Consider the following 23,006-nt stretch of genomic DNA (forward strand, 5'->3'; position numbering starts at 1 on the left):
TGAGAACCACAAAGGGATGGCAGGGAATTTGTCATGACATCTGACGGGGAAAGTGGGTCATGCTCGGTGTTGCAGTGCTGCTAGCCTCCTCCTCTCTGGCGGCTATTGAATTAATCACGCTTTACGCTCGGCTGGACAGCGCAGTGCACAAAATGGCTCCCCCTCCACTCGCCTCCCATCTCTCCCTGCGTCTGCTCGCCACAGAAAAGACTTATATCTAAGGTCTCCTCTCTTTTTATCTCTTTATGCACTCCCAACAATAAGGAGATGTTGCTCTTATGCAGAGCCGTTGATGTGTAAATGATGCAAAAACACTTAATGCAAGGTCGAGAGGAGGAATCTGCAATGTGAAAGTGCATTTCAAGATGTTTCAGAGAGGATGAAAGATGGCAAGGGCTAGAATTATTGATCATTAATGAATATTGTTGGTTTAAAGTGGTTTAAAGACATAATATACTGAGGTCTATCTGCCTCCTTGACTGAAGAAGGCAAGTATTGCTACAGATATGGACGTATCTCATTACAGCACTCACTGCGTATATAAGATCCCTCTTGCTCAACTTGCGTTGGCCTTTTGTCCATAGTCGATTCAGTTCAGAAAGTGAATGATGAATAAAACAGAAGGATATATCCCAACATATTTAATATAATGTAGTTTCTCCTACAGCACATTTCTTTGTCATTTATGGTCATTCATGTGGACAGGAAACAAATCAAGCTATTGCTGCTTGCACTTCAATTATGAATGATGTCACTGTAGGTAGGTAATGCAGTCCAAATAGCCTGTATGAAACTTGTGTATTTTTAACAAAATGTAACACTTTATAAATATGTTCTCTGCTCAAGCTAGGCACTGATCATTATTAAACATGGATTAAATCATCCACATTGTTTGATAGAATTGTCATTGATTCCGATCCTAATTAGAGTAATTTTAGACTTAACTTATCAACAAAAACACTGAAAATCCACAATGAAAAATAAATAAATGATATGAAAATACATTAATGTTATAGACATCTGTGCAATATGTACACTAAATGTTTTCAGTCGTACGAGAAGAGTTTGGCAACATATCAGACGTTTTAATACACAGAGATGCAGTCAGTTGTCAATATAATGGAGGGCAGAGAGACACATCTGAAATCCTGTAGGAAAATCATTAAATGGACGGCCGGCAGTGTAATCTAGGCCAAAGCCGCCGTCATCTGTTCCACCCTAATCCACATATCTACAGATATGTCATTATGATGTTTTGCTATAAACCCCCTGACTTTACGGCAGAGCCTGAGCTGCGAGGCCGAGGTTAAAAAAATGAATCTGTAGCCTAAGAGCAATATTTCTCATTCGTAGCCAGATTGAGCAATACATTTTAAATGAGATAAACATTGTTTATCAATGTTTATTTAACATTGTTTTATTATTGCAAGGAAAAATGAAAAAGCTGCATGAAATTAATGAAAGATTACATAATGCATTTTTTAGGAGCGTATCTGGGAACTTTTCTTTACTTACTACATTTGGTATTTCAAATGTTTTTGTGCGTGTGACGATTCAGTATTGCTAAGAAGACTTGCCCAGAAACTTATCCGAAAAAAAGTCGATCTGTACCATTCACAAGCTACAAAAACACGTCTGACATTTAACAGCTAACTTTTTTAAGGCTTTATTATTATACTGTTGATAAACAATCAACGCAACATCATACTGAACATTTTATATTACTTTTACGTAAGCTCAGGTTCAAGTCCAGTTTGGCAAGCAGCTGTTTTTCAGTGAAGGATGGTGAGTGGGAAAATGTTGGCTGAGAGAGAAGGTTGTTTTCAGGGTAAAAGGATATGGACAAACTGCGCACAGTTGTCAAATGATGAAGCTTTTACTTCTATTCTCCTACCTTTCTGACGGTTTTCGTTATATTTGAAGGTCCAGACTTTATTACAGAGTTCTTAATATCCTCATCGCAGTTTCACTTCAAATACAAGCACCTTTTCAAAAAATGTAACAATGAAAACCATGTGTTGGTAAATAAAGACTAAATGCGCACAAATATAGGTGGCTCTATAGGACAAGTCACCATATTTTACCATTGTTTTCTGACGGTTTAGATACTGTATTAAAATAGTTTTACTGTGTTTTTCATGTTGAAAATTATCATAAATGTACAGTTGGTCAGAATGATTTGTTACCCTTCTTTTTTTTTTAAATCATTTATTATTAAAGAGTCGCTCAGGCAGATAATGAAATGGACCAAAAGAGGAGGTTTTGTAATGTAGCCAATATGTTCGACCCACGTCCGGGGAGATCTCCTAACGTACATGTTTGTGCTCCAATTAAGGCTGAACAAAAGGGAAATTAGAGCGCATGTAGGGCAGCAGAGGGGGAGTGCAAAGGGTGACCTAGTCGTCGATCCATATGTTTTCACGGGATCTGCTCAAAGCACCTCACTTCTGCATGAAGGAACCTCTCACTTTCAGACCTCTTTTGAACAACCCCTAAGTTTGTGACTGGCAAAGCAACAGGGGTGAGGACTGACAGGAGCAATGAAACAAAGGAAGATACATAATTGGTCGCTCCTGTCAGAAACAGTAACTGAGGGAGATCTAGAAGAGGAGTTCCACTGAGGATTGGGCCCTCAGTTTGCTGGGATATGAGCAGCTCTTGTCTCGTCTGGCACAGGCTTTTGTTGAATGCGGTGCTGTGCAGCAAAGTAGGGGGGGGGGGGGTTAGTCTACCCCACTGGCCTTCCTATACGCCACTATGACAGTGCTCTCAAGAGCTGTCAGCCCACATCAGCAGCGCAGCATCCTGATAGCTCAGCCTGAATCACAATCAAAACCACATCCTCACCACTACCAGTCAAATCAGAGAACGCAACGAGGAAGGAAGGCCAACTTTAGCCAAGTTAAAAGTACCTCGTGTTGGCTTCAGATAGCCCAAGTGAGATCGGTGGGGGGGGGGGGGGGGGGGGGCGCTGTTTAAGTGAGTCGGCAGTGGCACAGCTTAAAGGGCTTTACAATGTGGGTACACCATGTTGTGCTGTGAATGCGGTGCTAAGAGCAGAGCGTTAAAGTCGGCCATTTTAGATTTGCCACAATTTGTAATGTGAGATCACTGCTTGTCACAAAGTCATGGCTTCCATACGGCAAGCTTTTCGACGAGCAGTCATGCAGAATGGCTCCAATGCCCTTTTCTGAAGAGATTCCTCCAAAACCCCTTTGGCTCTATTTGAGTAATGCTAACAATAGTAAGAACATAGATTTTTGACTGCGTTATTACCAAACAAAGGAGTTATTCATTGCCGTATTTCAAGTCGATTACAGCATTCGAGGTAACGACGGATGTCATTTTTGGTCTTTGACTGGCCGTGAATGAGGCCATCAGCATCACTAATATCAGTCTGACGGTAATTGGAATAACGAGCTTTGGGGGGGCTAATACATATATTTTCTAGTGACCGTCATGTTACCAATCCTGCAGTGAAAATGGTCAGCCGGCTTCATTGTTAAACCGCGGATTTCCACTTGTTCATGTTTCACTAATTCTTCAACAATAAATTCCCTTATTCTTGAATCTGAACAAAGACAATGACTGATCAAGCAAACCCAATAGCAAAAACCGACAGTCCATAAAATGTGCTATTCTCTTGGGGAAACCCAAAATATTTTCAGACTTCATGCAGTGCGCCTCGAGGATAACTTCGGAATTTTTTTTAACTTAATCTGCTTCAAATAACCAAATTATATAACGCGTCAATAAGTCGATCTGTGTCACAGCTCATTATCAGGATAACCATTATGCCTGACCGTGGGTAAGTTATCAAGTTAATTAATTATTGATAGCATTACCCGGCTCAACATGATCCTGTATTTCATGCAAGTTTTTAGCAGTTGGATGCTTTTTAAAGTCCCCATGGAATGTGTTGTAAAAAAAAAAACGTCTACTACCATCCTTGTAATAAAGACCAATGCTTACCTTTACCTAAGCTTTACCAAAAAGAATCTTTAAAAGGCCGTAAAAAGAGAGTTTACCTTTCTGTAGCGCAGGATACAGTAGATGACGACCACCTTCAGCGTTGCAAGATTAAAAATCGCAAAGAGAAAAGGTTTTTTTCCCCCCTCTGCCTTTCGCTTTGCCCAGGACAAACCGTGCCACCCTATTGGTCCAAACCACGGGGTCACATGAGCAACCACAGAAACACGTGACTGTTCTCGAAATGATATGAAGAAATGAAACCGACTGGCATCCTCAATGAGCACAGTCTTGGTTGCGGCGGTACGATACTCTGTTTGCCGTATTGTTAGGTGTCAAGTATAAATAGGCCGAATTATGAGGTGTAATCTGGGTGACCATCACCCACCGCCCTTGTTTGACGCCCCCCTTCTCGGCTGCAACAAAAGGGGGGCATGCCCAGTGAGGCACGTGGGCATTGAAGGGGCACGTCTGGGGACGAGGTGAATCAGAAGTGTAGCTCTGGGGCAATCGTTCATCCTGAGGGAGGGTCGAGCACCCCTGAAATTCAGCAAGCTACCGTCCTTGCCATTGTTGATCACAATCGACACACAAATAACCCAGCTATGTTCAAATAATCTTAAATTCAACCCCCCCAAAAGTGCTTTCTGTGCAACTTTTTGGTGAACCTCAAAGAAGTAGAGTTTAAACCAAACAAAAACACGCACACAGCCCCAACCGTGCACAAACACACCACTGTTGCATGCGTACCCTCTCTAGCCTCTCTGCTTTTTAATCTGTTTCTATCCGTGAATGTGTGTGCATAGAATTACAGAGCTTTGGAGGCATCCCATCCAGATTTTCCAATCCAACACAAATCCAGCCCCCATGTCAGATGGACAGTTGTGCGCAGGGCTTAATCGGACATTATTAGGCTGCAGAACGTTTAAGGAAGCTGCCAGGGAAAAGCAAACAGTACAGTGTTGCTTTCTGGATTAGGGGCAATGCAGAACAATAAAGAACGTGTTTCACCTCATGGTCAATTGTTATTTAGAACAGATGCACTCCATGCAAAACCCAGTCCTATATCTAACAAAATAAAAGGATTTGTAATGAGGCTCCAAATATGCATGTGCTCTTAATTTGTTGTACGTATACAATGCACACTAGCCATGCCTTTACCTACCCAGCCAACTGTAAAATAGCCCATGGGATTAACTACAAATAGAGCATTAGATTTGCTCCACATTGAGGCAGAGAAAGAGTGTGGTTAAAAAGAGCGACACGTCAGAGGAGATTTGCTTTACATTTGAACTCATCTCCAAAACACAAAAACAAAACAGGTGGCAATACTTAGAAAAAAAACAATAATTTAACTAACATTTTTGTATATTTGAGTAAATCCTTGTAAGTGCTATATGTAATCTGATATTAATTTCTGAGAAGTGCCATTTAATCTGTTTGAAAAGTGTTACGATGGTATTAAACCTAAAATTAAAAGGAAAATATATAGTTCTCCATAGTATTTCCAAACCAGGCCAAAATGTAAAAATAGATCTTATTTGATGGCTATACACTCTCATTCAGGCCCTTTTTAATAAATCACTGCTTTAGGTCAATGGTCAAACTGTTTACCGGTTAAGATGAAGGGAAGCTCCTTATCAGGGGAAAGAGGTGCAGTCTGGGAGTTTAGGACCAAGATGGCAGACTATGGGCACACTAAAGTCCAGACAGCTACCACCGCCCTATAAATTGAATAACCCCCCGCCCATGGCCTCCAGCAAGGTGATGAACCCAGCCTGGTCCAGCATGCTTCCCCCCCATTACCAAAGCGTGTCCTCATAGCCACCCATGTCCTATCAGCGTGCCAGGGTCCTAATGGAGGCAGAAGGGCGTGAAGGAGAGGGCGAGGTAGATCAGTGACAGTCAATTCAACTGATTGTTGGATGCAGGAGAGGGGTGACAAAAAGGGGCAGAGTTGACCTTGTTACTACCCATGCAGTGTGAAAAAATGTGTGCGAGTGAATGAAGATTTCCAAGATTCTTGAATTTTTTATCATTTTTAAAACTGTATTCCATAGATTTGGTAATTCAAGTAGAATTTGAACATTTGACCAATGAGTACTTTTTCTAGAAAGTCATTGAAAGTCCCGTGTGAGGCAAAGTAGGAGAGTCACGGGTCGTGTTGTCTTTGAGCTATTTCTACCAGACTTTTCAATAAAATCAATGTTCATGTTCCAGCATCATGTAACCATCGGCTGCCATCAAACTGGACCATAGCCAGCCGAAATGGGTATCAGTCCAACAGCTGTTTATATAAATTGCTTTCAATTGAGTTTTAGATCTTTTCATTCTGCATAAATCATACATTGGATCAAAGACATCCTGGTTACTGTTTTGTCTCATTACTGATCTGGCAAATAAGCTATTGAAAATGTATATCACAAAACATATTTTGGTCCTGTTTTTGGAGGAAATATGTCAGAAAATCATAGCTTAACTTTAAAGTCTGTAGTATAAACGTTGGTGTACCACTAGGCACTGTTCTGGGCCTGCTGCTTTTCTATATCCACATTATTTGGCATACAACTTCCTATTTATGCGGATGATACTCAACATTATATGTCTGATCCTTAAAGGTGGGGTAGGTAAGTTTGAGAAACCGGCTCGAGATACACTCTTTGTTATATTCCATGGAATGCTCTTAACATCCCGATAGTAATTAATATCTGAAGTGCTTTGACAAAAGATCCATAAAAAAATGTCATCTGTGGAAGCCGTAGTACTGTAAAAAGCACGACCAATCATCTGAGCCGGCCCGGCTAAAGTAACTGGATGGCCTACCTGCCTGTCAGCCTTCCATCTGTGCACAAACTTATCTCGTGCCCTCATTGGTCATGTGGTGTGTGTGTGTGTTGGAGGAGGGGCTCTGTAAGGAAGTGTCAGATTTTTTCCGGCTGTGTATTTTCAAATGCTAGCGCACTCGAGCTGGTTTCTCCAAAATTACCTACCCCACCTTTAATCTCAATGGTATCCATATCAATTATATACAAATATTAGAAAGACTCACACAAAAGAGGATCCAATATTAAACAAAAACAAGTGTATTTGTTTCTTCTTTATACTCAGAATCAGAATGCCTTTATTCGTCCCACAGAGGGAACATTTACATTTGTTACCGCAGAAAAGAGCCAAAGACAGCTTAATGGTACTAATGGTAACTGAGAAGCATGCATACAAAAAATATTAAAGATAACAAATTACACAATTTACCAAAATACACATCCTGTGACAGTATTATTAAGAATTATATTTTTTTTCCCAATGGGATTTTGGTTTGGATGTTTCCATTTTCCTTTTTAGACTAAAGTGTACAGTGGTGGAATGTATTGTTTTATAATGTGGCTATAGTGATTGCTCTGTCGGTGTAAAGGGCAGATGAAACACACAATATTTGAGCCACAGTCAGTGATAATTTGTACTTAATGTGGCTGTCATCTTCATGAGCGTGGTGGCAAACACTGTAATACATCAATATTGGAGCACTTCAACCACTGTGCTGTATCATGACTTCAATGTCTGCGTATTTGAAATCCGAAGATTTCAAAAGCATAAAATCTTCTAATTCATATTAGTTATCTAGTTCTTCCATTATTTTAACTTTCACATTTCGGCAAAGATTGCTTTTGTTATCATACCAAAGCTGCGCGTCATTCCATATTTAACAGATAAGCAATTGAATAAAAGTTGATTGAAGAGCAGTCAGATAAATAAAATAGGTAACAGACAAGAACATTCAAACTTTGGAGGAACCTTTAAGGTATAATTTAGGTCTTCAAAAAAACTCTTCCTTGTCTTATAGTGCAGGACTTCTGCTAAGATGTGAAACTATAAAGATTTTTCAAATCACATTTAAACGAAAAATTCCATAAGGCTCTGCATGAAAGAAGATTATTCAGATGCACTTAGTATTGTGGATAAAGGCAATACACACAGTGAAAGGAAGCTCTACTTAAACATAAATAAATATAATCTAAAAAAGAAAGACGAAAGCCCTTTTGAACCCTTTTCTGTTTGATAATTATCCAACCATATTCTTTTATGTTGACGGTTTATCCCCGATAGCCATAACTGCAGCACTCTTGTGTCGTGGGGACAATAAACCTCCTGCAAGTGTTCGACATGCTCTTAAAGTCCCCCCGCTCTTAACTCTAAAGCTGGACCACACAAAGCAACTCTGTGCCTAATGGAAAATATCGCCTGACCCTCTACACTGATGTGGTCAATGCAGCCAGTAATGGGTACACTGCCTCCTGGCAAAACCCCATGATGAATGGACTTCTGTTTGATGAGGAACTTTGACTCTCCTGCTTTGTTTGTGTACAAATAACTAGATGCAGATACAGGATACAACATTCATTTGTTAGGAAGTTAAGTTTTTGCAAAGAAAACACATCACACCCACAAGGGCAAAGGTATTACACATTGATGAACAACAACACTGCGTCACGAAGGGATGTTGTATTCCCATAATCAACAAGCTGTCTTCTGAGGGGCGATGCATTAAATATTAACCTCGGTTTTCTGTAGAGAGTTTGAAAATAACAGAGAAAATGGGTCAAACAAAGTTATTAATTTCACTTGTTTGTACCACTAGAAACCTTTACTTGACCCTGATGCTGCCAAACACTATTTGACCTCTCTCTGATCAACAGACATTGGTTCATTTGTCTCTTAAAATGAGGGAAGTCGAACCCAAAACTACCGTGGAAAGAAATGCAAGAAACCTTTCCAAAGCTCATATGAAAATGGAGGAAAATAAAATTACAGGAGCACCTCAAAGAAAATCCAGTTCCTCTTTTAATTTGACCGTGTTCCCAACAATAGAAGATAATCATTACTTTAATTTAGGAAAACCGAAATACTCAACCCTTTTGTTTATCCTACACTTTTCTGTTTTGTAGCAGTTTTATTCCGTAGTCCTGCTGACGAAAAGACAAACAAACCAAACGCAAAAAATGACCTCCTTGGTGGAAGGAATAACGACCAACTAAACGTCTTTATTTAGCTTTTAGCAATGGTTAGCTAATCATAGTTATGGTGTCATGGCTCCAAACAAACCTTATCCCATTTAAGAAGATAGTTATATATAAGTTTTGCCATTTCTTGTGGACAACTCAAACAGAATATTTTCAAAGAAATGGCACTAGTTTTGAAATTGAAGCAGATTACATTTCCCTCAGTTGACTTGCTCAGCAGATATAACAACAATAGGTTTTGCGGATGTTGTTTCCTTAATGTTTATTGTGTTTGCCCCTTTATACAGTAGATACAGCTAGGTGTTAAAAGTTATCCAACATTCCTTTGGGTGTCTGCTTAGATCCCAGGATTACCCTGGTGGTAATACAGGTCAGAACATTGGTATTGAGTCATAACAATTTCTGCACAACGGAAATCTATTTTTATCAACACAATGCATCGACACGTGTGCTCCTCGAACAATCCCAACAGGATTTAGACTTGTACCATCGGATGGGATCTGACATGTTAAGATGCCGAGCACATACAGCTGGGAAATCAGATGATGAGCAGGGCAACATGTGCTGAACTATGGTGATATGAGCCAGGGGATTATGGGTACGGTAACCGGCCGTGCAAGAATACACATCTGGGATGGAGATGATTTACAAACAAAGGGATCTGATGATGGATACATTGATGCAGATGGATGTATGAGTGGGAAGACGTACAAACTCATGGACGACTGGTGCATTGCAGGGGCAGAGCAAACCATTTTTCTTAGCCCGTCTAAAGAGCGCAGTGATAGAAATGGGACCTGACCATGCCAGAGGCTGGAGACGAGAGACACACACACACACACACACACACACACACACACACACACACACACACACACACACACACACACACACACACAGAGGAACATCACTGAAGGACGCTTGTTTTTGACGCTAGCAAAGTTAGAGGGCCCACGAAACACACACACATTCGAGACAACCTCAGGGGCCTCAAGTGGCAGTGGAGTCGACTGAAACATCCAGATTGCTTTAATTAAATATTCATGGTCTGCAGAAATACTGTAAATGCAAGAAGTACACACAGTTTATCAGGTGTTAATAATTGAATGATATAGGAAAAGGTGGTGCTATAAATAAATAAACAAGGGTTTTTGGTGAATAGTTGGGCATGAGTCTGTGCTTATTATAATAAAATAATTATTTTATATATTTAGACATGATATTTAGGCTGAAGGGCTACAACTGTTGATCCATCAATCTTCTTATTTTCTCAGTTACTTTTTTCCCCTGTTTTGTTATACGATACGATACGATATACTTTATTGTCCCCGTAAGGACATTTGTTCTGGACTCCGTCCTGCAGTTCCGCATACATATACATGTACATAAAGTATTCTTAGGTAAAATGTTAGATATTGCACATGTATAGCAAAATGGAAACCACTAGAACAATTACCCAAGTAGTGACTCCCATACTTCAAAAACAAAGCATCTCTTTAAATCAAAGGACAAAGTAGCTGAAAATACAATACAAATGAATAAAATACAAGTTTAGTAAGCCAGAATTGCTACCATGGTCCATTGGGTTTTTTAATAAATAAATCTGGAGTTTTCAGGGTTTTTTGACTGCAGTTCCTGCTGAGAAAATGCTCCTTTTATGATGAAAGATGAAGAGATGATACATCCTCGTATGTCCTTGTTGCTAAGCACTTGTTGCCATGCTGTTGCTAGCGATCACCTGTCAATCAAACAGTTTGAGGGTGACTATAAGTGCTTTTGGATCTTTATGTAGAGGGAGCTTTTTATAGGTGTCACTGCAGCATGGCCCCCCATCGTGATTAATTATGCATGCACGTACGAATATTTCTCTTTCTCCCTCTTTCATACTCATAGCTCTGAATATAGCGCCACACACACACACACACACACACACACACACACACACACACACACACACACACACACACACACACACACACACACACACACACGCACACACAGTTGCACAGTCACACACACTTCCCCGGCTGCCTCCTAGCCGAAGCTGCCAGTGTGGCAGAACCAGTTGCTTTGACAAAGGACACAAGTTCCCCTGGGTGTCAGTAGGATGAGGCCTTGATGCCCTGAATACACTGGAAGTGTCAATGTTTGCATGTGTGTGTTTGTATGTGTGTGTATGCAAAAGGCCTGGGTGAGCTTCTTATTCTATTCTTGTGAGGATCCAATGTAATCACAATAAGGATAAGGCGATAAGGAGGGATACGAAAATGGTTAATTTAAAGGGGACCTATCATGCAAAATGCACTTTTGTACGTCTTTTTTACATGAACATGTGTCCCCGGTGTGTCAGGGAACTCACCAAGTGTCAGAAAACACAACCCTCTCTCTTTTCCTCCATACCCAAATCTCTAAAAACAGGGCTGCAACGGAGCTGATACAGATTTGAATTTTTCTGACATCAGAAAAGTGGTGCTCCGCCTATATGGGCAAGTCTCCACCTATCAGGGGAATGGGGGGTTGGGCCTCGGCCGGCCATTGCCGCTCGAAAGCGCTGGAGACGCTGTAGTACATATGCCAGGCCTGTAAGTGGAGCTGTAGTCTGCCACAAAAGCAGTGAAGAAGACTTCCCGTGCATGGTTGCCATGGTTGCCCTTCTGTTTATTCTCCGCTGTGGCTCTTTTTCTCCCTCCCCGAGGCAAGCGCTTGCTCCTGCTGCTGTAATTCAAGGCAAATCCCTCCCCGAGGCAAGCGCTGTAATTCTCACCGGTAGTCCACCAGCAGATGACAAACACCACCTCTTCCAAGGGACGAGGGGACCGTGCGGCAGAGTTTCAGTTAGATTTTTTTTCGCCGGTCAACATGTCCGTTAAAGTTTAAATCTTCCGGACAAAATTAGAAAAGTGCCGGTCAAAGGTCTTCTTTGTTATTTATTGAGCTTTAAAACAAATTGATAACGAGTCGATATAATAATATAAGAATAATACACGGAGGACGGAGCCTCTCTGTTTCTCCCCCTCTTCTGAGAGCCCAGCAGCTGATCTCAAAGCACGCCCCCCTCTCCTGCATGGTCAACAGCAGCTCATTTGCATTAAAGCTACGTCACAGATTCAGCCCTTGCAAAAACAAGGCTGGAAAGAGAAAATAGAGCGAAATGAGGCATGGCTAAAATGCATGATCTGTTTGGTATTTTGAAAAAAGAACTTCACAGACATGTTTTATATAGGTATGGCCCTACAATATATTATTCAAATATAGCATGATAGGTCCACTTCAAGTTATCGTTTAATGAGAGTTTAAGGTAACATAATATGAAGTAACTTTTAAGCGAACACATTTATAGATGTTCAAATGGGAATTTATTTGCATGCTCAGGCAGATTTAAGGATCTATATAATCAAAACGGAAGTATAACATCCCAGATGAGAAACACAGATTTAGGAAAACCAATCTTATATATGAAGGGTGTGTGGAGTGTCAAAAAATGTACAGTATAGTTTAGTTTCATGGAGAGCCTGAGTCACTTTAGTGAAGTGGTTTAGCTTAATGAAGTTCAGTGGAGCTAATGAGTGGGTGCTCAAAGTCTTTGCAATTTAATTTTACAACTTTGTTGATCAGGCTTGCAAAAAAAATGGTATACTGCCATGTAACACTTTGTAAAGGTCATTGGAGTTAATTGTACCCAGCTACTACAACATCTGCACCTTACAGCTGCACCTCAAGCACTATCTTCTCCACTGTCATTGTTCTACAGCCATTGGATTTTAGAATTATCATTCACTTCACATAGCTTATGCAAACTTTAACAACCTCCCCAATAAATAAACAACTTAATATATAGTGGAAGGCTTTATTTTACAGCATTATGTAGTCTCAAATATAATCTCTTTAAACTTGATCAAAGTCTAAAATTAAGGAAAGATGAAAAATGACAAAGCTATGGAAATCCTGTCTAAAATGTGCCTCGAATCACAGGAAACATAGAAGAAACCAATTGAAATGCAAGAAACGTTTCCGCAAGTTCGTCTCTGTATGAAATATAATGGGGTGTTCCATGCTTTAATAAACCTGAACATTGAGATGAAACCCTTGGTGTGTTTTCCTTTTATCAGGCATTGAACTACCAACCGCATTGTGTCAAATCTGCGTGGTGTCCTGCGGGATGGACGCGGCTGCAGCACCATATGTGGAGCTGCTCTCTTAGCTTCTGCATGGCTGGATTTCATCATTAAAAAATACATTTTAATGAGGCCTTATATTTTCAACTGTTCCCCCTCGAGTAAAGAACCAGCGCTTTTCACAGCTGCGTAAATGTGTGCAATACAACAAAAATACAACTCAGGAAGCTAAAGTCCTGCCAGGATAGTCTTTGATTTAAAATAAAATAAATTACACCTCAGCAGGGAGTGATCGTAATTCGTAATTATTGCTGTCATCATCATTACGTGTTGTAATTTGCATACACATCTCTGAGGGTTACTGTAAGGTTTCAGAAAAGCACTCGGCCGTGGATAATAGGTACAGTATGAACCCTGCAGCTTAGTGCAACGAACAACGACATGTTTTCATAATTTGTTATTTACATTTAATTGTTACAGAATGCCCCCCGCGTTTGTTTAATACAGATGGTCTTGTACTGTAGATATAATAATGTGAATACTCGTAATTCATGTTAAAGGGTCCTATTGTTCTCATTTGCAGGTTCTTATTTGTATTTACTGTCTCTACTGGGACATGTCTCCATGCTTTAATGTTCAAAAAGCTCTAAACAAGTAAACAAGTAGTCCAATGGAGGCGTTTCAGGCAGGGGGAGAAACTCCCTCTGCAGGGAACACAGGGATATTTGCCTTTGCAAACCATTTACATGCACTAACACCTAACACACTTCAGGAAGCAGAATAGGGCCTCTTAGATCATGGCATATTTGGCGGAACATTATTATTTTTTATCATTTTCCTCAGAGGATATATTCATTACAGCGTGGGTGATCTCCAAATGTGCCACCATGAGGTTAACATTCATGGTTTTGAATTGCCTTCCTTTTTGTCGCTGCTTTTAATTGAAACTGAGCCCTTGTGTTCATCAGTAAAGTGGAACTTCTGTGTGAACTATTCATATCTTAAACTGCACTGTAACTTTTTATTCATGTACTTTTTATTCATGTGTGTTTTTTTTCTTTTAATGTTGCTTTTATTATCTTTTCTTTTAATGACTGTTTTTAAATGTCTTTGTCTGAATGTCTTTCATTTTTGTAAAGCACCTTGAATTGCCTTGTGTTGAAAGGTGCTATATAAATAATAATAAAAAATAAACTTGCTTGACAAATATGAAAAGGATTTCCATGACATTTACTTTACACATTTAGTGATCCATTAACTATTCCTCTGATACTAAAACATCCAATGGCTCCCATCAGCTTTACCCGTTATTTACGTTTATAATGTGCAATAATTGGTGAAGTGAGCATGTGTATCATATATATGATGCAGAGGCTGTAATGTCCCCTCTCATTGAATATATCTTGTGCTGTGAGGGGTAGGATGATGTGTCAGGAGCTGCTGATGCACATTAAAGAGTCACATTCATCATGTGAGATGTAGTGGTGTGTTAGGCCAATGCCTATAGAACTATTGTGCCACTGATGCAGGGTATGTCTTATGGTAGATCATTTGCAGACCTTCTTGCTGGTTGGGCTTTATGACATATCAAACATGAAACAGAAATAATAAAGATTCTGCAAAAAGTGTGCATTTTCTATTTCCTGTTAAATATGTTTGACTGCAGCTGCTTGCCATATTGAACCTGATATGTTGCTTGTGTTTCGTAGACAGCAGCCCAGAATAATCTTACTGTATATCTGCACAGTGATGTGCTTTGGCCTCGTTTCCCTGGGCTTCTTCTGGAGACGTGTGCTCTGCTGGAGGGAGACGTGATCTGAAGTTAGTTGACTCATAATCTTGGTATTGCCAAAGGACAACATGATATTCTGCAGGCTGCTAGCTCCCCTTGGTGGAGAGAGTTGGAGCGTGTGAGTAAACCAGACTCATGTTCAGGACTAATGAGGAGAAACAGAACTCACACTGACATTTGGCGTCACATTTACAGACGTTACATGATCAGTAAAGGCAAGTATAATAGGTAAAATGACCTATTATCTTATTTGATCATATAATAGGACTAAGATCAGTCTAAATGAATAAAACATCCTTTAAAAATGATTAATCAGCTTTAATTAGAAAAAATATAGTTTGTATTCACCTTTAGACCTTGAGATAAAATTGTACAAATGTATTACCATCTTCATTTCTAATGCACTGTCTGTTATTCAAAATCAGAGGCAGGCTTTAATCCTTTGGCGCTGTGTCATAACTTTAGGGTTTGTTCCTTCTGACTAGTACACAGCAGAAATACATTAGCATAATAAACAAGGAAGCAAAACTCGATGTTATGCCTACAAGTCCGCCTGGGAGCGGACGCAGGAAGCAGTAAAGTGAAACTTGAACAACAATAAAGCAGCTACAGATCAATTATATATTGCTTTAGTGCTTAAAGGCATCAATTTGGATCTTGGGTAAAGTTAGGAATTCATATGAGCACAATGTGTGACATCCAGGCTGGAAATCCTCTGGGAAGTTATTAAAGGTTAAAGGTCAATCAAATTACATTTCTGATATCATTTTTAAATGCTAATCCAATCATAGCAGAGTAAGCAAACCCCTGCTAACATCTGTAAACACCACCTTTCTCAATTAATGCAATTTGATGTGGTTAAGTGTATATAATCCTAATTACGTTTATTTTCTAAATGATTTAAAATGGACAATATAGCTGGAAAATAATGGTTATAAAAAATATATATTTATAGAAAACAGTGCTCAATAAGAAAAACAAAAGACTGCAATGAGGCCAAAATAATCTGACAAAATAGAATAAAATAACTAACAATAATAGAAAATATGAACAATTAGAAAACAGATAAGATATGGGAGGAAAAACTAGATTGTAGAACAATGTTTTATGTTATCTTTACCTTTTATATTGGTTTCAAATGTTGCTTGCGAGCTTCAAACTTCCCTTTCTTAACTTCTGTTTCTTTTCTTCTCTCTGCCTTTGTGGAGCTCCATAGTATTTTCCTCCTGCAGATGATTCAGATGTGTCCAGGGGGATCCCGAGGCGTTCCTTCATCAGATGGGATATTTAAACCCTGCAGCATATTCTTCTGTTGTTATGCTGTGCATTGATTATTTATGACATGTTTGGGATCTGTGAGCCCATAGACATTCAAACACCACTGCCTTGGTATTCTTATTCATATTTATAAGGCCTTTCCATATGTAGTTAGTGTAAGGTAAACTTCTGCCGCAATGGAGAGTCAGGACTCAGAGAGACACGAGGAGAGTTGGAGTTTTGATGTCAAACGCTGGTAGTTTATTTAGAGAGAATACGGCCGGAGAGATAGCTAAGCTTCCCATTTAAGAAGAAACCTCGCCAGCTCTGACACAAAGAAGCGGCACACTGCAAGATACATGGAAAGGGAGGGACCTTACAAAAGCGCGGGCTTTTCGGACCTATCATGCAAAATGCACCTTTGGACGTCTTTTATACATGAATATGTGTCCCCGGTGTTCCAGGGAACTCACCAAGTGTCAGAAAACACAACCCTCTCTATTTTCCTCCTTCGCCAAATCTCTAAAAAAGTGGCTGAAACGGATCTGAAAAAAACGGATCCAGATTTCAACACTTTCCTACGTCACAAAGAGACGTGCTCCGCTTATTGGTCAACTCTCCACCTATCAGGGGAATGAGCCACGGCCACGTGCATTGCCGGGATCAATACCAACCATCCGGGAGCAGGCCAGTGAGGACACATCCAATTTTGAAGCTGTAAGTTTTTATTTAGCGGTGTTTTTCCTGATAAAGCTATCTCTAGCTTGTAGTATGTAGCATGTAGCATGTAGCTTCGCCGTATCAATGTCGCCTCAAACCCAAATAGTAATCGGTTAGGTGTTTATATGTTTTTATAACATTTTATATTGTACGCTCCGCAGTCTTTGCTTTGTCTTTTATTTTAATTATCAGGCATTTGCTAACATGTTCAGACATACTGCCGTAATGGCGATCTGTGTGAAGGCTGTAAAGCCACGCCCTAGCCGATAACACAAGTATTTATTCTCCTATTTATTAGTATTTTGTATCCTCTAAAATCATATTGAGTAAGTTATAATAACAAACGTAATCTTCTGTAGGTAAGTGCCGTTTTTTCCAGCGTTATATGTAAAAGCTTTTGTGATTGTAGTCTGTAAGAACGATCAGATATCATCGATCTGTAAGCTACGCTACGCTAATGAGACATGCCGTTTTTTGCAGCGTTATATGTAAAAGCTTTTGTGTGTTTACTTGTTTGCGCACATGAATATAAATGGGGGTGTGTGAGGATACAACACTGTGTATGTATGCGAGGGGGGACACACACCACGAGTAAAACGGAGCTAAAGCCCCGTTGGTATGTTGTTGACAAGGCCTTACCTAGCAACAGGCTAATTAGTGGCTAGCACTCATTACAGTCAGTCTACTGAGCTCAGCCCCTCTCCAACACATCATCTGTATTGAGTCAGAAACACAGCATGCACGTTACGGTTCAAAACTAACTCAGATTGGAAAAGGCTAAGCAAAGAGCTTTGCTAAATAGAGAGTTTTAAGCCCCATCTTTTGGGATTTCAGACTATATTTATCCAAATAGTATTTTCTCATCCTGAATACTAAATTGAGATGATTTTGTTCTAACTATGTTTTCTTCTTTACAGGCCAGCACCTCACATACTTACTAATTAGTGACAATTTGTACATCCTTTGCTATTATTTACATTTTTTTTTATCATGGCGGAAATGAAAGACTGTACCTGGCAGCCCTGCACTACAATGAAAACGCTGAGCGTGCACAAGCCAACATCCACTGGAAACCCTCTGTATAAACTGCAGTTCCCAAAGGCCAGGAAGGGAGAATGCAGAGCAAAACCAGTAAAGACTGACCCCACATTCCGTAAGTGTTTAAAATATTTATTATACAACTATTTACAAATATAAAATTAGAAAGAACTTTCAGTTTTTTACATGCATATACTAATCTAAACCACATTTTTTGTTGTGCTTTTTTTTTAACATTGCACAGGCTACGTGGCCAACTTGATGGACCTCATCTTCGACCAAGTCTTTGTGGACCCTGCACCATTATGAGCGACCTGACAGGGACGAGGTCATCGCCGGGTATGCTACACGGTTCAATTTGGCTGCTGTCTGAACCCAACATCGACATTTTGCGGATCAGGAAACTCCTGCCTCCTTGAGGACAACGCAGGCCGGAATCACCACTCTGATCCTGCGTCCAAGGAAGCCCCAGCACCAGCTCACAAAGCTTCTGTAGGCTAGATACCTGTGACGCCTGAAATCATTAAAAAAAATATTTAGTGTAATTTATACAAAATACAAGTACATTTCGTTTTTTTTGTATGGGTTCAAAGAACCGTTGATTTTGACAATAAAGTTCCGAGTTGATATCAAATGTGTCGTGATTATTCATGTTTGGATGGGTAAAGAATATTCTGATTTCAAAAGCATAAGGTTGTGTGTGGACTTTTTTTGTCGTACACATGGGTGTGTTATGCCATTGCTGTGTAATAATATATATATATATGTGTAATAATATATATATATATATAATAGTACATGTACAATGAAAGATTGCATAAAGCCATATACACCAGTATTTATTTCCATGAACAATATTAGCATTCGTTTTACAATTTCAGTCAAAAGAAACAAACCACTCACTGCTCTATTTGCCTCAACTGTAGTCCACCATGTTCAGCTCTGTAAATATTCAATGCATTCTGCAGGGAGAACACATTCAGGCACACAGGCTCCAATCCAGGATGGTCCACCATACAGGTTACAGAGTCCTCAAGTTCCTGCATCCGTCTTGACACCTAGTGTGATAAACATATTGAATGACATGTTAAAAATGCATTCTCTAAACAGACAACTTAGTGAAGCTATCAAAAATGTTACCTGTGGTATCGCCATGCAGCACACATTCTCCGGTTCAGAAGGCATCGTGGCGCAATTTGCACATGTACACCTGTAGAAAGAAGTCAATAACTGAGCTTTTAAAAACACATGAAACTACACACACTGCTGACAACTGAGGTGTTGTTGGAGTTATACTTTTTATCACCCTAAGTTATTGAACTTTCCAACGGTTGTTGCACGATGTTGGAAGAAAAGGGCTGTAAACTATTAATAAACGCAATGAGGCCATTGTATATATGCTGAAAATATGAATGTCTCCCTTTATAAATATATATATGTATCGCTGTTTTTGCGTTACAAGCTCTAAGTTATAAACTGTACACATAGCATTCTTGCTAATTAGCCAAAATATGAACGGAATAAGTAGCAATCATCGTAACGGAGTAAAATAAATAGGAACAACAGCTTGTCAACTAACCATTCAGAAACGTCCTGCTGCAACCGAGATCTTTGCACCTCCACCAAAACCTCCGCTGCTTCAGGGTCAGTCTCTGGATCAAATTGATAATACGCTTGAACACATGCATTGCTCTGAGATGACATGTTTATTCCACACTCGTAATCACAGCAAGCATGTTAACGTGACTCTCACCGGCTCATGCCCCGCTCTTCTGCAGGGGGGCGTGGTCAGCTGCTGCTCAGAATTTTCAAAGACAGGCTTGGAAAAGAGCGAAAATGAGCGAAACGAGGCATGGCTAAAAAATAATCTGTTTGGTATTTTGAAAAATAAAATGTATAAATATACCTTATATAGGTATGGTCATACACTATATCATTTAAATATAGCATGATAGGTCTCCTTTAAGTTCTGGTTTTTCTGTCTGTCTTTGTCGGTTCGTCTTTTGTCATGACTAGTTCGTCGGTGAGTGTTCTGTTTTGTCTTTGTTGTTCACCTAGCCTTGAAATAAAGGAATTTGCACTTTAATCTGCATTTGGGTCCTACCTGCTTCACACACCGTGACAAATCTGTTGAGAGTCAAGATGTCAACTAAAGATTACATTAAGCATTAGTTGATGATCAACAGATAAGCAACTTTAGAGTTTAGTTGACTATCTGTTGATCGTCAACTAATCTAGAGTTGACTTATCAGTATACATTACAGTAGGCATTCTCCACTAAGCGTTTGTAGGCATGTGTTAGGACTATCCAATTAAAGTGAAAAACAGTTGAGAACAGTAGAAAGTCTATAACCTATCAACAGAACACATACATTCATCCACTAATTATATGCAACAGACATGGGAATAAAGTGAAATGTTTTGCAAAACTGATCACAAACTTTATGTATTCATTATGTATGTAATGTTTGAGTTAGAAACACCTGTTCCTGTTTTATTTGACTAATATATAAGATAAATACAGAAGCCTAATGCATTCACTTGAGAAAAAAAGGTTTTTCACAAGAACTCACAATCTACAGATAGTAAGGTTGAATATCGGTTAATAACCTGTTGCAAAAAACATGTTGACAGTCAACAGACACTTTTTGTAAAAATCTATATGTAGATCAACAATTGAGATGTACCTTATATTCTACTGGCAGTTAGTTAAATGCATGTTACTTGTCTGTTGAAACAGTGTTGTTGAATGTCAACTGATGACTTGTAGAGTGTTAACTATGGACTATCAAAATAAAGTGTTACCAAACAGGATTGTCCCCATTTTTTCTTTAATAGTTACTAACATTAGATATTTTAATGATATGGACCGCAAAACAAAAAATGTGCCTGAATAACGAATTTAGCAGTTGGACATAAAAGTCAACTGAGTGTCACAGTGTTGTGTTTTTATTTTATGAACCTTTTACATTAAAAACAAGTTAGAATTTTCAAAAGGTATTTTTTTCGGGGGGGGAGGCCCTTTTTCCAGTTTAGAGCAAAAGCCCCTCCAAATGTCTGTGCACGTGGGGGACACATATTTATGTGTAAAAAACATTGAAAAGTGCATTTTGCATGATAGGAGACCTTTAAGTCTTGCTCTTGACTTGGTCTCGACCTCTTAAAGTCTTTTTCTCACTGTTTGGTTTGGTATTCAACAGTTATCAAGATGTAAAACTTATATTATCGGGGTCATCAGAAAGAATAACCTAAGTCCATCATTATATGGAACAATGATACATTTTTCTGAACGTAATCCATATGTTTATGATGTTGGTAATATTCATGTTTTCTTATTTTATTTTACTTTGTATATATACCCCTAATGAAGACAGTTTTGTGTACATAAAAACGTCATTAATAAACAACTGTACCACACAGTACCGCTGGAGGCCGCTACACCGTGAAGTCTGGAGAAGAAGAATAAGCGCCGCCCACTGTGCTGTGCTGGCACTCCCCACTTCCCGTAAACCGGATGTAGTATTCCACGTGTCTTTGGGATTTACAGATAACAGGTAAGAGTGTTTAATTAGAAGTAAATATATGGATGTATACATCCATATATTTACTTTTATAACACCAGCACAGTCGGTCTATATTAAGAAGCTAACTATTGCTTCTTAATATCGACACACTGCTGGTGTCTGTATGTTTGGAACGCTGCTTTTTTCAGAAGTGAGAAATTAGCAAGTTAGCTCAACATGCTAACATGTGTTTAATCGAAACATAAGAGATAATGAGTTTTATAATAGCCTGAATATAAAATAAAGTAGGTGTGCCTGTAGAGAAGGGTCTGTCTGCAGTCCTCACACTGGATTACTGTCTGAAATACCAGTTAAAGGGATCATTGCTGGATATGAAATCCATATAATGCTCAACTTTCTGCACTTTAACACATGTGTTAATGTCAACACCGTAGTTTTACATTTGAAATATAATCACTGTAGTTTACAATATATTGTTCAAAATTCACTGTCCTAATGGTTTAGTGTTAGCTTCTGTTGTATATTTAAATCTTTTTAATGCTAAATAGTTTCTTAAAAATACTTGTTATCATCTTTGATTGTCTATTACAACTTATTTTCTTATGTTGTTCATGTCTGCACCACTACACACCACAGCTGATTCCTTGTGTGTGTAAACCTGACAATAACCCTGATTTAAACCTAACCTCATTACAATCAAAATAACTTATTTAACTAACTATTTATTTATACTTTAAAATAAAACCATAACAGGTCCAGTTTTGAGAGTCTGGAAACAGCACTTTGCATTAAAATGACTTTAATATTAACCCATTATAAAAACATTAATTTAGTAGGGTTTTAGACACATTTTTGAAGTCATAACCGAGGCTCACACACATTTTAGTATATCAAAAATACATAATAGCTTAATAAAGTCACAATAAAGCTGCTATTAGTACATACAGTATTTTGTAATATGCATTTTATTTTTACATGTTTACATTAAAAAGTACTTGGATAATTAAAATAAATAGACATATTTTCATTGCAGCTCTGAAACAGTGTTTAATTGCTGAATCAGAATTCCTTTATTACAGTTTCACAGCATGTATGGTGTTGTTAGTGATAGTTGCACCATGCAGTTGCAGAAGAAAGTGTGTGTTTTGCAGGTTTATTGCAGATGTATGTAAACTCAATCTCAATGAGTGTGTCAATGTCTCTGCAGATAAACTATGACGTCGTTGGCACAGCAGCTGAAGCGTCTGGCAGTGACTCAGACGCCTAAGGAAGTCGTCTCGCTTCTTTTTGACCCAAAATATGCCGCCTCCATGGACCGCAGCACCTTTTACGCCCTGGGTGAGTCCCAACACCGGCACAAAATAACCCCTTCCCTCAGACACCTGCAGGATATTAACTAGGGGTACGATATACTTAAGCCACGATACAATAGAATTGCGATTCTACGATATGCTAAGTATTGCGATACAATATATTGATTGATATCTGTTGGAGCTATATATTGCTCTATATTATTTAATAGTTAAACATTACATTTCTTGCTATAGAAAAGAAAAGTTTGCCCAACCCTGAT

The 23,006-nt window shown here is 39.0% G+C and overlaps 1 protein-coding gene across 1 annotated transcript in view; it reads left to right on the forward strand.

Annotated features, from left to right (window-relative positions):
* The first annotated feature begins 21,347 nt into the window (after window positions 1-21,347).
* heatr1 (HEAT repeat containing 1) overlaps window positions 21,348-23,006 on the forward strand; it is a 65,656-nt gene continuing 63,997 nt past the window's right edge. The window contains 2 exon segments of the mRNA XM_034202176.1: window positions 21,348-21,463; window positions 22,641-22,771. Of these exon segments, the coding sequence (XP_034058067.1) occupies window positions 22,648-22,771 (124 nt within the window). The 5' untranslated portion in view covers window positions 21,348-21,463; window positions 22,641-22,647.

The sequence above is a fragment of the Gymnodraco acuticeps genome, unplaced genomic scaffold (assembly GCF_902827175.1).
Source record: "Gymnodraco acuticeps unplaced genomic scaffold, fGymAcu1.1, whole genome shotgun sequence".
Taxonomy (NCBI): Eukaryota; Metazoa; Chordata; class Actinopteri; order Perciformes; family Bathydraconidae; genus Gymnodraco; species Gymnodraco acuticeps.